The sequence below is a fragment of the Homalodisca vitripennis genome, chromosome 1 (genome assembly GCF_021130785.1).
Source record: "Homalodisca vitripennis isolate AUS2020 chromosome 1, UT_GWSS_2.1, whole genome shotgun sequence".
Classification (NCBI taxonomy): domain Eukaryota; kingdom Metazoa; phylum Arthropoda; class Insecta; order Hemiptera; family Cicadellidae; genus Homalodisca; species Homalodisca vitripennis.
In genome coordinates, this window is record NC_060207.1 from 1,956,507 (window position 1) to 1,970,845 (window position 14,339).

At 40.6% G+C, this 14,339-nt stretch overlaps 1 protein-coding gene across 1 annotated transcript; it reads left to right on the plus strand.

Moving 5' to 3' along the window:
* The first annotated feature begins 7,087 nt into the window (after positions 1 to 7,087).
* On the plus strand, positions 7,088 to 11,553 carry LOC124356553. The gene is made up of 2 exons (XM_046807624.1): positions 7,088 to 8,142; positions 8,375 to 11,553. The coding sequence occupies exon 2, from the start codon at positions 8,386 to 8,388 to the stop codon at positions 9,115 to 9,117; it is 732 nt and encodes a 243-aa protein (XP_046663580.1). The 5' UTR covers positions 7,088 to 8,142; positions 8,375 to 8,385; the 3' UTR covers positions 9,118 to 11,553.
* The last annotated feature ends 2,786 nt before the right edge of the window (positions 11,554 to 14,339 follow it).

Below are 14,339 nucleotides of genomic sequence, written 5' to 3' on the forward strand. Positions count from 1 at the left end.
GATGAAGCCAAATAATACATAGGGAACCACATTTTTTCAAAAGGAAATTAATTGAGGCAACATACATTAAATTGGCAGACCAACCAATCAGTCAACCATCAGTCGAGATTAGGCCGCTTTGGTTTCCAATTCTAAAAAATGAACTAAAGAGAAAACCAAAAGTATCAAACGGATCAGATATTTGTAATAAACCAATGCGGAGTCACAATGTAACGCCCCGTTGGTAAATCGTTACCGACAGACAAAATATATGTTAACTATGATTTCAGAATTAATATATTATATATTTATTGGTCACCTAATTTTTCCATTTAAAAAGAAATCCATTTTCTAAATAATAATAGTAATTTGACCCGTCACCAACTAAGTAATTTAAGGTTTGAGCCCAGAAACTGGAATCGAATATTATTGCAATAGAAATAGAACAAAGTTATGGAGATGGAATTGTGCAGCTAGCCTCGTGCACTGCTGATACAAATTGCTGACTCCAGGGCTAGCTAGCCTCTCACACAGGCCTTGTCCTTTTTGATTGGCCACGGCCGCTGAGGCGATGACCGCCGCTTGACCTGCTGAGCCGGTGATCGTCAGTCGCGTTCAAAATTATATGTAGTTAACATCTCGGTCCGCGTCCTCTCTACCTCTGTAATTAATGTAGCATTGGTTAAAATCATCTTCTAAATTTAGTTTGTTTCTAAAGTATTACTTGTATTATTTTATAGCATGAATTTAATGACCGATTGTATTAGTGAGTAAAAATTCAAAATTAAACTTATTTAATCAAATCCAAACGCCACGTGACTAGTTCTTTTACCTGAGTCAAAAGCATCGGAAGTTCTGATTAATTCTTTAAGCGGGTTCAGTGGAGTTACATTGGTGTCAGAAGTGTGGGGTTCCTGTGCAAGAATCGGGACAAATCGTCAGAAATCATGAAATCTGCGCTGAACTTGAGATGTCTTTAGATAAAGGTAAGTACCAAATTGTTTTAACACGTGGTGCAATCTTTTACAAACTTCATACAAGTAACGTAATTTAAATAAATAAATAAAGGTTTATTGTAATTATTTAATTGATTTAACCAAACAAATTCAGTGCGACTCTCGAGATAAAATTTCTATTCTCTGAATTATTCTGGAATTTTTAATATATATATATATATATATATATATATATATATATATATGAGTTGAAGAAGGACGGATGTCCGCCATTATCATTATTAAAGCTTAAAGATAGGGTATGTTCCCCCTCTCCACTACAACGAGTAGTGTTATACAAACCCCTTGTCTTGTAATCTTTTAGATTAAGATGGCCGTCACTGCCATCTAGATTGTTATTGTTGTAACTCTAGTATCCTAATTTAATGTGATATAGAATTCTGATGAAATTTCGTAATATTGATAGTTGAGAAATATTTCAAATTTAACTAGTCTCATATCTGAATCGATTTTACTAGATAAAAAAACTTAAAATATATTTATAGTTGTACTTTTTACTAACAAGACAAATTGCTTGGGGCTGATTAACATTACTTTAAAGTAAGTTAAGAGTGATTCTAAGTACGCTGGGTGAATAGTTGGAAGCGTGTTTGAAGGGAGGCACGTAAATAGTTGAAAAAAATATAGTAATATTAAATCAATTTACTAGAAAGAGATTGCATGAAATTTTGCAATCATTTTGTGCTATACCTTCAAGCTCTGGTCACCAACTCCAGGGTATGTGTTTCACTTAGCCGTAGTTTTACTTTTATAACCTATGGCGGGAATCGAACTTTGGAAATATTGAGTAGAAAATTAATATCAGCAATAACTGTTATTTTAATGGTTAATCTAAGGAGAAACAAAGATAGACTTCATTGAGAATAGTATTTTTTGTGTGTGTGAATAATATTTAACTGGAGTAATACTGTGAATTAGTCTGTCTTGCCTTTATCTCCGATTTTCGACGCTAACCGGCCAATTGTGTCAGATAACTGGGGATTAACAACATTTAATTAAGAATTAAATAAAAGGAGGCGCGGACAATAAATTATTTTTTTTTATCAATTTATTTAAATAAATCGACGCCGCAGATATGGCAGGCCGGGTTAGCCTCGGAGGAACGGACATGGAACTCCAGGAAGCCCTTACGCTTCTGGAGACTGAGCTTCGTCAGTCTTGCCGCGAGGCAATAGCGATGACGCTGGACGAACTGAACCAAACTATTAGGGGGGCCGCGGAACCGGCTGCTCCGAGAAAAAGTTTCGACTTAGTAACATCGATCGAATCCTTCAGCGGTGAAAGGCCAGAATCATTGTCGCATTTCTTTGAAAGTATAGACAATGTCAGCGACTTATGTCACTGGGACGAGGGTGATAAGCTGCGAATAGCGAAATTAAAATTGACCGGTGCGGCCTTGCAATTTATTCGGACAGAAGACCAAACAAATTTAACGACATACGCCAACCTTAGGGCTTCTTTAACTGGCAGATTCAGCGACTAGGCGCCGAGTCACTGCTACTTCCAGCAACTAGCAGTGATACAACAAAGGCGAGGCGAAACCATTGAGGCCTTTGCTAACTGAGTCCGTGTGTTAAATGAAAAAACAATTCGGGTCACCGACAACAACGAGGTCAACCAAAGCTCTCAGAGACGAAGCTGACCGTCGTGTGCTGGATGCGTTCGTGAGGGGTCTGATGGGTAACGTTGGTGAGCAGACGAGGCTAAAGCTCCCTACCTCGTTGCGAGAAGCGATAACACTAGCTATCGCTATTGAAAACATAGCAAGGCCAACCCATGACGTTACTCGGTCCACCCCTGAACGACGCGTGTTTCGTTCGGAAACGAACAACGAGACTGTTTGCTTTAAGTGCCTTAAGTGTCATATTTCGCGAGAATGTAGGGGTGAAAACAACGCAAAACCTCCACCGTTACAAGGTAGCTTGAAGTGTTGGGGTTGTGGCAAACTAGGGAATGTGAGGAGGGACTGCCGCTCCTACAAGCCTCGGTATTCCTCTAGACAGACGGCGGGAAACGAGACCAGGCCAGCCGAGTCGCCACAGCCGGGTTCAACCAGTAAGAGAACCAGTTAAGGGTGTCTCCAAGGAGAAACAATCAGATTGTAGAATGCTCGAAAAATCTGTCAGAGTGGTCCCTGAAGTAAAGAACTTAGCTCAGGAATTAGTAGCAATAGGGCGTATAGAAGCATGTGAAGGCAAGGTGTTGGTAGACACCGGTGCTCAAGTATCCCTCATAAAACGAGGTGCATCTTCTGCCCAAATGGTCAAATCCGATGTGATACTAAGAGGTATCTCAGGGCGCACTCTGAAGGTGTATGGACGCCAAAAGATGTCGTTTCCGGAGTGCAAGTGCCTGGCGATTATGTGGTAAGTAATCTCCCGAAAGGTTACATAGCTGTTCTCGGTTGTGATATACCCCACGATGGGTTTGGAGCAATCGATGTTGAAAAAGGTGTAATGAGACTGTTTGGAAAAGAAATTTGGCTAAACCGTTTAAATAAAGGCGTAAATGAAGTAGCGCTCGCAATTCATGGTGTATACCTGGCTAGAACTCTCACGAAAGTACTCAAAAACCGCTGTTGGGTTAAAGTAGTGAACGTCAGCGAGGAGGAATTATTATTTTCAAAAAATATCAAAGTAGGCCTACTGGATGATGATCCTGTCGAGTTAGATGAGGCAAAGAAAACCCGAAGCAAGGTGTTGATTTTGGCTGATAGCCACGGGCGTGGAATACAGGAAATATTGTCCGAACGGTTACCGAGTGATGTTGAAGTACGAGTGGTGTATAGGCCCAACGGAAAATGAAAACATGTGGTATCTAATTTACAAAAAGAGATTGTACAGTTAACTGATAATGACCTAGGTGTTATAATTGGAGGAACTAATGACGTTGACAAGTCTGCACCTTATGCTCTAACTCTACAACAGGCGTTCCGTTCCTTGCCTGACACGTGGAGGCCGAGGATAGCTGTGTTTCCTATCTTTGACCGACACGATGTGAATGTCAGTGAAGAGCTGAAGGATGCGAATATGCTTGTCAAGGAACTTGTCCAAAGAGCAGAAACACAAGAACGGGGAGACATCGCGTTTTACGGCATCCAGAAACAATTATCCAAGGCAATGTATACCAAACATGGGCTACATCTAAATGAGCAAGGCAAGATTAAATTGGCTCAGATTATACGTGGAATTATTTTAGTAGGGCAGAAAGAACCTGTCGCTAGGGTTAGCAGGGTGGAAAACATTAACAATGAAGAGTTTTAATCCTGTTTAGATGCGAAGTTAAACCACCTTCCGCAGGAAGATAGAGCGCAGGTGAAGTCTATCCTCCGTGAGTATAAGAGTGTATTCGCGCATAGTGACGACCAACCCTTAGGCTGTACATCTGCGGTAAAGCATGTTATACGCACCGGAGACGCAGCTCATGTATAATATAAGAAAGCATATCGCGTACCTTAAAATCAGAGAGCTGTTCTGGAGAAATTAATTCAGGATCAGCTGGATAAGGGGGTCATAGTCCCCAGTCACAGTGAGTGGGCTTCTCCGGTAGTGATAGTTCCAAAGAAATCTCCAGATGGAACACCGAAATACCGCTTTTGTGTGGATTACCGTGCCGTTAATGCTATAACTACACCCGACGTGTATCCCCTACCAAATATCACCGAAACATTGGATTCTCTCGGAGGATGTTGTATGTTTACGGCGCTTGATCTTCGCGCTGGGTACCATCAGATTCAAGTTGATGAAGAAAGTAGGGCTAAAACTGCCTTTAACGTGTCTGGTGGACATTATGAATACATTATGAGCGTATGCCTTTCGGTATACATTTCAGCGTCTAATGGATTCGGTACTGATGGGCCTTAAGGGCAAAAAGTGCTTGGTCTATTTGGACGATATAATCATATTTTCCAAAGACATGCCATCTCACCTGGCAGCGCTTAAGGATGTTTTAGAAAAATTAAGAGGAGTTATTCTCAGTGTACAATTCAGTAAATGTAATTTCATGGCTGCCGAAGTGAATTATCTGGGTCATGTAATCACTAAAAGAGAAGTGGAGCCAGAACCGAACAAAGTGTCTGCTGTGCGTGATTTTCCTGTGCCGAAAACTGTTAAAAATGTCCGATCATTCCTAGGGCTAGCGGAGTATTACCGACGATTCATAGCGGGCTTTGCAACCATTGGAAAGCCTTTGTTTGACTTAACGAAACAAGGATGTGAATTTATATGGACACCAGAATGCCAGAAAGCTTTTGACGAGCTAAAGCATATGCAGATCTCCGCGCCTGTGTTGGTTTTCCCAGATTTAATTAAACAGTTTATTCTATCCACGGACGCAAGCACACAAGCTCTGGGCGCTGTCTTATCCCAGGTATTGGAAGGGCAAGAACACCCCGTCGCATACTGTTCAAGGACATTTTTTCCAGCCCAAAAGAATTATTCGACGACAGAGTTAGAGCTTCTTAGTTTAGCGTGGAGTACCAAGTACTTCAGGTGCTACCTCCTAGGTCGTCCGTTTAAGGTCATCACAGACCATGCAGCTCTCAAATGGATGCTGTCGTTAAAAGATCCAAGTAGTAGGTTGATGAGGTGGGCTTTGCGACTAGCATAGTTTACCTACACTGTAGAGCATAAACCTGGCAAGAAACACACGAATACCTGATGGGCTCAGCAGAGCTATGTGCGCAGCGGTTCGCAGGGACGAGTTCCTTGTGATCGACCTTGCCACGCTTCGCGAGTGCTAAAATAATGATCCTCACTGCCAAGAGCTTAGAAAAGCAAAGAGTTTCAAGATGAGCTGAAAAAATCTTATATCGAGTAAATGGTGGAAAGAAAAGTCTAGTGGTACCAATCAATTTAACTAGTGAAGTGATTCGATTAAACCACGATTTGCCTATGGCTGGACACGCCGGCGTAGCAAAAACCCTAGAACGTGTTAAAGAGAAATTCTGGTGGAAGGGGATGGACAAAGACGTTTTGGATTATGTGAGGACTTGCAGGAGTTGTAGTCAACGCACAGACTATGGAAAAACAAAGGCTCCCCTAGGGACCATCTTCAACGAGCCGAAGGCTCCATTTGAAGTAATTGCTGCAGATATAGTGGGCCCTTTGCCTACTAGTGCGTCGGGAAATGTGTACATTCTGAGTGTGATGGACCATTTCACGAGGTACTGCGAGTTCGTTCCCCTACCCGACCAGACGGCAGAAAGTGTAGCGCGAGCAGTTGTACCGCGCGGGATTACAAAGTTTGAAGTCCCAAAATCACTAATCACAGATCAGGGTGCAAATTTCACTTCTGATTTAATATGTCATCTCTGTAAATTCTTACATATACGCAAAATTCAAACTACTGGGTTTCACCCACAGTCAAATGGGCGACTGTAAAGAGTGCACTCAACGATTGCACGTATGCTTAGCCATTTCGTTAATAGACATCAAACCGACTGGGATGAGTACATTCCATACGTGACGATGGCTTACAACTCTCAGGCCCATGAGACTACAGGGTTCTCCCCGTACGAGATGGTATTCGGTCGAAAAATGGAGATGCCCATGGAGGCTGATTTGACCATTACAGAGGCTAGTGATTTGTATAATAATCACGTGTAGGACCTGAGGAGTAAACTTAAAGAGACTTTTTAACTAGGGGCGAAGCGTAAAAGTGCTGCTCGTAAACGGTACGAACGTCAGTATAACAAAAAGACTAATAAAGTCGAGTACCATGAAGGTCAGATGGTCCTGTTACATGTACCGAGTGTAGGACGTCACAGGGTTAAAAGCTGTCGAAATTGTGGAAGGGCCCATACAAGATTTTGAGGGTCCTATCTCCATTGTTCTGAAGATCATAAAACGTAAAGTAAAAGTCCATGTTAACCGTATCAAGCCATGCCTGAGGCGCGCTCCAGTGGCCCCTCAGCCGGCTGCCGATACGACGGAGGTCGATGAATGGGTAGATGAACAAAACATGGTCGAGAAGGACGAGCTTCCTGTCTCACAAGAGACACCGGAACCCGTCCCAACGACTTCAAAAAGGGTCCGAAGGAGGCCGGGATATCTCCTTGATTACACTAGCTAGGCGTGGGAGGTGTATGTATGGGCGCTTAGGGGAATCCAGGGTGAAGAGAGAGGAACAATTTAAAAATTGAATGTAATTTTGAAAAATCTGTTGTAAGAATCATTTTGTTTGTATTGGGGGCAGTGTGCCGTTTGGTGAGCTGCTTGCACCAAGGTATAATCTTCGAAGGAGGGCAGGAGGTCCTCTTGACCGATAGCCACTGGAAGATATCATTGAGGTACAACCTAACAGAACTTCAAGTACAAGGCCAAAATCTGAGCGGTCTGGTGGTAGAGGTAAAAGAGTATCTGGACCAATTCTACGACCAACTTTTGAGGGATAACGTAAGTATGCATTCCCCACTACCTCAACTCGAGGCAGGTTTCAGATACGAATTCACCGGTATCCATTAGAATATAAAAGAGTATTTAAGGGAAGTGAGTGAGTTAGTAAATTTACTTCCTAGGCGACGTGCCAAACGTGATCTAGTGGACGCGGGCGGTCACGTCCTAAGATATCTTTTTGGTACTTTAGATAGTAGCGATTTGGAAGAAATTAACAGCGATGTAAAACATCTGTATGCCGCTTCTGACAGTATAATACATTATAGTCAGGAACAAATAACTATTCTGGCCAACGTTCAGTCAGAATTAGTGAGTCATTCTAAAACAATAAATTCCATATTATAAACCGTAAAAGCTTACCACGCGGTAATGCATCAAACAGTTAGTAGGCTTTTCAAAAATGACAAAATAATGCAACACCAGTTACAAAAATTTGTTCAGTTATTTGAAATTAAATTCGGCAGTTACAGAAACCAAGAATACAATCCTAGAGGCAATTCGTCAAATAAATCAGTTTCATAATGGAATCGAAAAATTGGAAGGGAGAAAGTTAAGCAGTGACTTACTTACTGGAGTTTTTAAAGATTCTGCAGGAAGTGGAAAAGGTTGTACCCACCCCGGCCAAATTGCATTTGCCAGTAAAGCTGGAAAATATGCATGAGTATTATTCGGTTGTCATTGCCTGTAGCTATGTAATGGAGCAAACCCTCAGGGTTGTGCTGCAGTTGCCGCTAAAAAGCGACGATAAATTGTTTCAGGTATATAATGTTTACACTTATCCGATATACGACCACACACTCAAAAAATGGTCCCAGTGGCATATGAAAAGACAAAATTTTCTGGTTAGTAAAGATAGATTGCAATATACTTTGTATGATGAGACAAAATTCAGTAAAGAATGCCTAAACGGGCGACTCATTGTATGTCCATTGGAGCATGTTCTAATGAGTGTGGCCAAATGACCGAGCTGTGTGTCCGAGCTTTTTATCGGAAAAATGTCCTATTGTTGTGCACAAAAGTTAATAACTGGATTAAAATCCCCTGTACTATTGAAGACACCCAACCACTGGGTATACAGCACCTCTGAACCGCACCGAGTAACCCTAAATTGTTATGAGAGCAACGGTAGAATAAACGTGACTTCCCTGCTGATGAGTGGCGTTGGAATAATTACAGAATCGTACAAATGTGATGTTATCACGGATGAGTTCAAAGTGCCTGCCCGTATATACAGCAGCAGTACTCATGTGGGACAGTTAGGAAAAATGGTGATCCCAGAACTAAAATCGATGTTCTCTGACGATGAGACGAATCTTATCACTGTTGATGTGAACGCCACTCTAGAGGTCCTGAAGGGCCTGGACAATGAGCTGGGTTCCGTGGGTGTTAGGGAATATCCCCTAGAACGGGTTCTTTTTCATTTGCGGTCCCACCACGACTATAGGCGCAGGGTACAGAGAATGTCAGTTGTAGCAGTGATAGGAACCTGTATTGTTTTGAGCCTGATCCTGCTGTGTGTGTTTTATAGACACTGGACGAGACTTGCCACGTGGTGCCAGAGCTCCAGACTCCGTATACGAGAGCGGAAAGCAGCGCATCTGACCAGTGTGCTGGCGATGAGCGAGGCGGCGATGCCTGATGTTGAGATGGGTGGTGGAGCCCAGACAACTGACGAATTGGGGACTGCAGCCCCAGAAGTAACTACCGCTAGTGAACCATGGACTTAGATACCAGGAGTGTCGTGAGTAAGCTAACCTAACGAAAGACAGAGTGGACAAATCGAATTTTTAATTAACATATACGGGTTAAACTAAATAGAAGCAAAGGACATTGTGCCAAGACCGAACCGCGCACCAGGAGAAGAGCGGCGGGGGACGCCCTGCATATGTCATTGAGATGACAAGATTCTCACAAGAGTTGGAAAACTGTGAAGTTTGAGTAGTAGTATGTGTGAAGACGTACTGAATGGACCCGGGAGCTGTGGATGAGTTTAGTTCAGTTATATTGGTTGTAACGTGGTTGTAATGTTAATCATTAATAATATTAATAGTAATTTTGAATTATAATAGCGCTATTCCACGTGCAAAATAGAAGTAAAGGCTGGTAATGGAGGATTTTCTATTTGGTTCTACATTAATTTGAAAAGTTAGATTTTTGGACAGTAAAAAAAGGGGGGCAAATAATGATAAAGTTAATATTTGACGAATGAGGTCGCATCTGATATCCCCAGGAAGGTATGGCCAACCCCAAAGCCTAATACCCTATCCTTTCGACTCCACAAGACTGGACTGAGGGTGTCTAGAAGCGAACCCGATAAAAAAGGGTAAGAAACTAATTTCGCGGAAGACCATGAGAAAGTGAGTGTTAAATGCCTTGCTGGAGGGATATTCCGGACCACATCAGCAAGATAACTGAATTAAAATTACCAGACCTGTCTTGACCTTGTATTGTTATAAGTGTTTTATTATAGTAGATTAAGTCCAGTTGAGTTAAGCATGTTAATATTGAGAGATCCAAAAGAATACCGAGTTTGTTTCTTAACGAGTTCTTAGAAAATAAATTTTGTAAAGTTATCGTATAAAGATTGTGTACTTTGTCAAGTTTGTAAAATGTAAAGCTATAATAATAGGTCAATGCAATGTAAGAGCATTGTTATAAGCATGATATTTAATTTAAACTAGATTATGCTGTAGAGGTTTGACACAGTGTACTGTAGGTTCCACCACGCGGGGTTGTTGCTGACGTAGTATCTAGCTGATAGCGGTGACCTACCATCTGAACTGGGGACTTGACACGCGCGAGGAGTGACTGACCGACGGCGGCTCCAAGTGAACGCTTGTGTGCGGCTTAACCAAACCAAGCTAGTAGCGTTCTAATTATACCGGTACTGAACCATTCATTCCTTTTATGAGACACTAACTAATTATTAAAATTTAGAATTTCAGTGCCAAATTATAAATTTTAATCAAACTTTAATTAACCATCAAGGGACTTTGATCCTGCCGTCAAGTCATCCCATACACATAAATTGAAGGTTTTTGAAACCGCCTGTTGCAGGTTGTTACAGGTAAACTCTCTTTGAACTGTACTCTCGCTACGTACGAGAATGAATGCTTATAGGTCCTTATAAGATTTAGAATATAAGTATAGGTTGTAAATATAATGGTGGTTTCAGAAGCCGTCAAGCGTGTCAAAAACTCTGATAGAATTAGGAGGCATTTATTTGTATCCGTTTAGAAGCTTGATATATAGGGTAGATTATGTAGGACGCTTTTGGTGAATAGCTATATTGGTTAAGTAAAATAAGTCATAAATGAGATTGTCATAGTATAATGATAAGAGAGGACCCGGATTGCGTTTTCTTATTTTGTATTAAATATTATTTTATGAAATCTAAAATTTTAATATGTTGGCTGAAGAGATAGTCGATTAGCACTAATGAAGGTGCAACAATAAAGTACAACATAGTTTTCCAAATTGCCCCTGAGAAATCTGATTCCAGATGTTCTGCGGCTCGTTAGTTAAGTTAGATGTAAGATGTTGGTATTAAGGACGGGCAGTGTGGAACACGTATTTCATAGTTGAATCACATCTGCTGAACAACTGTCGACAACAGCATGGACTAAAGAAGGGGGGAGTGTAACGCCCCGTTGGTAAATCGTTACCGACAGACAAAATATATGTTAACTATGATTTCAGAATTTATATAGTATATATTTATTGGTCACCTAATTTTTCCATTTAAAAAGAAATCCATTTTCTAAATAGTAATAGTAATTTGACCCGTCACCAACTAAGTAATTTAAGGTTTGAGTCTAGAAACTGGAATCGAATATTATTGCGATAGAAATAGAACAAAGTTATGGAGATGGAATTGTGCAGCTAGCCTCGTGCACTGCTGATACAAATTGCTGACTCCAGGGCTAGCTAGCCTCTCACACAGGCCCTAGTCCTTTTTGATTGGCCACGGCCGCTGAGGCGATGACCGCCGCTTGACCTGCTGAGCCGGTGATCGTCAGTCGCGTTCAAAATTATATGTAGTTAACATCTCGGTCCGCGTCCTCTCTACCTCTGTAATTAATGTAGCATTGGTTAAAATTATCTTCTAAATTTAGTTTGTTTCTAAAGTATTACTTGTATTATTTTATAGCATGAATTTAATGACCGATTGGTATTAGTGAGTAAAAATTCGAAATTAAACTTATTTAATCAAATACAATCGCCACGTGAGTAGTTATTTTACCTGAGTCAAAAGCATCAGAAGTTCTGATTAATTCTTTAAGCGGGTTCAGTGGAGTTACAACAATATGGTTTTAAGAAGTTCATCTCGCATGCACCAATAATAACGAAAGGGCCCATTCCTGTCCCCCTTCCTATTTATTTCCGCCATCTTGTTTTAGCCAGCCGTAACGATTACCATTGGCTAGTCCCTCTGGTCAGTCGTAGGTGGTTAGTAGACGAATGAAGACTTATTGTGACCTGTATTTATTTTTATTTATTTATTTATTCACGGCAATACGCCAATTACAAAACTAAACACAGTTTGCAGATGGCTGTCTGCAATAATAAAATAAAAGCCATCATGACTACAATTAAAGTATGGATAAATATATAATAAGTAATATTAACAAGATTGTATAGTAAAAAGCTAGATACTTAATGAAAATAACAAACTGGATAGATGAGTGACGCTAAATACCAGAAACGAATACAATTGATTACAACATAAGATAGACAACGAAAACACTAATAAGTAACATTAACAAAATTGTACAGTAAAAAGCTAGATCCTTGAATGAAAATAACATAACTAGATATATGAGTAACACCAAGAACCAGAAACGAAAACAATTGATAACAACATAATGATAGTCAACGATAACACTAATAGACTATGAAAAATTAACAGTGTAATATAAACTAGTAACTACTATAAATACGTAACAACTTGAACATGCTACGGAAAAGATACATACATAACAATTTAAAAAATTAATAACAGAAGATGCCGAATACACAATAGCCTAAGAGACGATTAGAATAAATACAATACAATAAATAATAAAGACAGAAGTGAGCTTAGTTAATGAAATACACCCGAAATCAGTTAAATGCCGCTGTTGGTTATAGATTTCGGAAGTTAGTGCTCTAAGGATAGGAATAACGTCCTCAGACTAGAGGTGCTGTCGTAGAAGAAATCATAGTTCGCGGAGACCAGATTTCCAAGCCTGTGCAGACGAGGGATGACGCTGTTCAATTCATGGTTGGTAGAACATGAGGGACGGCAGAAGAAGTCCGCGGAGCGAGTCCGGCCGGGAACTCTGATGTTGATCAAGCGAAGCAAGGCAGGACAGTCCAGATCACCAACAAGCACCCTCTGAAGAAATGTCAGGTCGTGCAACTGCCTTCTCACAATGAGAGGATTCAGGCCCAGAAACTCTTCCACAGCACGCACCGGCACATCCAAATACTCGAAACCCAATCTGACCCCGACCACACGCACAAACCTATCCTGAATTCGCTGCAGTCTTTCAATCTGACCTAGTTGATAAGGTTACCACACTACACTGCCAAACTCCAATACAGATCTCACCAAGGACACATACACTGCTTTCATTGCTTCGATGCTAAGTACCCTTCTTGAAGTCCTGATAACAAATCCGAGCATCCGAGAAGCCTTGTTAATGATTGAGTCTATGTGGTCATTTGGGCTCAGGTTGGCAGACAGGATAACACCTAAATCACGTGTGGAATAAGCTCTCTCCAACGATGAACCATCAAGCGAGTACTCAAAGTGGATGAATCCAGCGGTACGATGAAAGGATATGGCGTGAAATTTCTTAATATTAAGTTTCATGCTGTTCCAACCACACCAATCGTAGATACTACGCAGACTGACCTGAAGTCTGTGGCAGTCATCAATGGAACTAACAGAAGTAAAGATTTTGATATCATCAGCAAACATAAGGTAGTCAGAACTGATACATTTGGTAATGTCGCTTAAAAAGATGCAAAAGAGAAAGGATCTCGGAAACGGACTTACATTAACTTCAAATTGTAAATGAAGCTTCATGTACATAAGAGGAACACTGAATTCAATTAAGGTTGGTCCATTTTCACATTGGTCCTATGATAGCCATGATAACAAGAAATAGCAGAATAAATACAATTTCAAACCGAATAAGAAATTTTACATTAGGTTTTAACACGTGTAGCCTAACTACCCTGATACATAAAATATCGTTTTGACTATTTAAACACCGATATAAACATAATTTGACGCACTAAAATTTGAAAATATCATATAGCAATATATATTGAGAAAGAATTAGTGAGAGTTTAAAGAAAGATAACGAAGGATATCCTGATGGTGAATGTACAAACATGAGTTGTGGCTGAGCATCATTAAAGTCTAGCACTCAGTATGATGCCGCAATTTCTACCTGGCTCTCGTTCTACCTGTCAATAACGAAATGACCTATAGACCTATAAAATATTGCATTGTACCTCAGTAGTGTGGCGTACTCCTATCTTGTTATATATTTCAGTACACCTTTCTGTACTCAGTACGCTGCCGCAATTTCTAACTGGCTCTCGTTCTACCTGTCAATAACGACATGACCTATAGACCTATAAAATATTGCATTGTACCTCAGTAGTGTGGCGTACTCCTATCTTGTTATATATTTCAGTACACCTTTCTGTACTCAGTACGCTGCCGCAATTTCTACCTGGCTCTCGTTCTACCTGTCAATAACGAAATGACCTATAAAATATTGCTTTGTACCTCAGTAGTGTGGCGTACTCCTATCTTGTTATATATTTCAGTACACCTTTCTGTACTCAGTACGCTGCCGCAATTTCTAACTGGCTCTCGTTCTACCTGTCAATAACGACATGACCTATAGACCTATAAAATATTGCATTGTACCTCAGTAGTGTGGCGTAC

Excerpts from the sequence above, each read along its gene's own strand:
- LOC124356553 (XM_046807624.1), top strand. The coding sequence starts at position 8,386 with ATGTCCTATTGTTGTGCACAAAAGTTAATAACTGGATTAAAATCCCCT.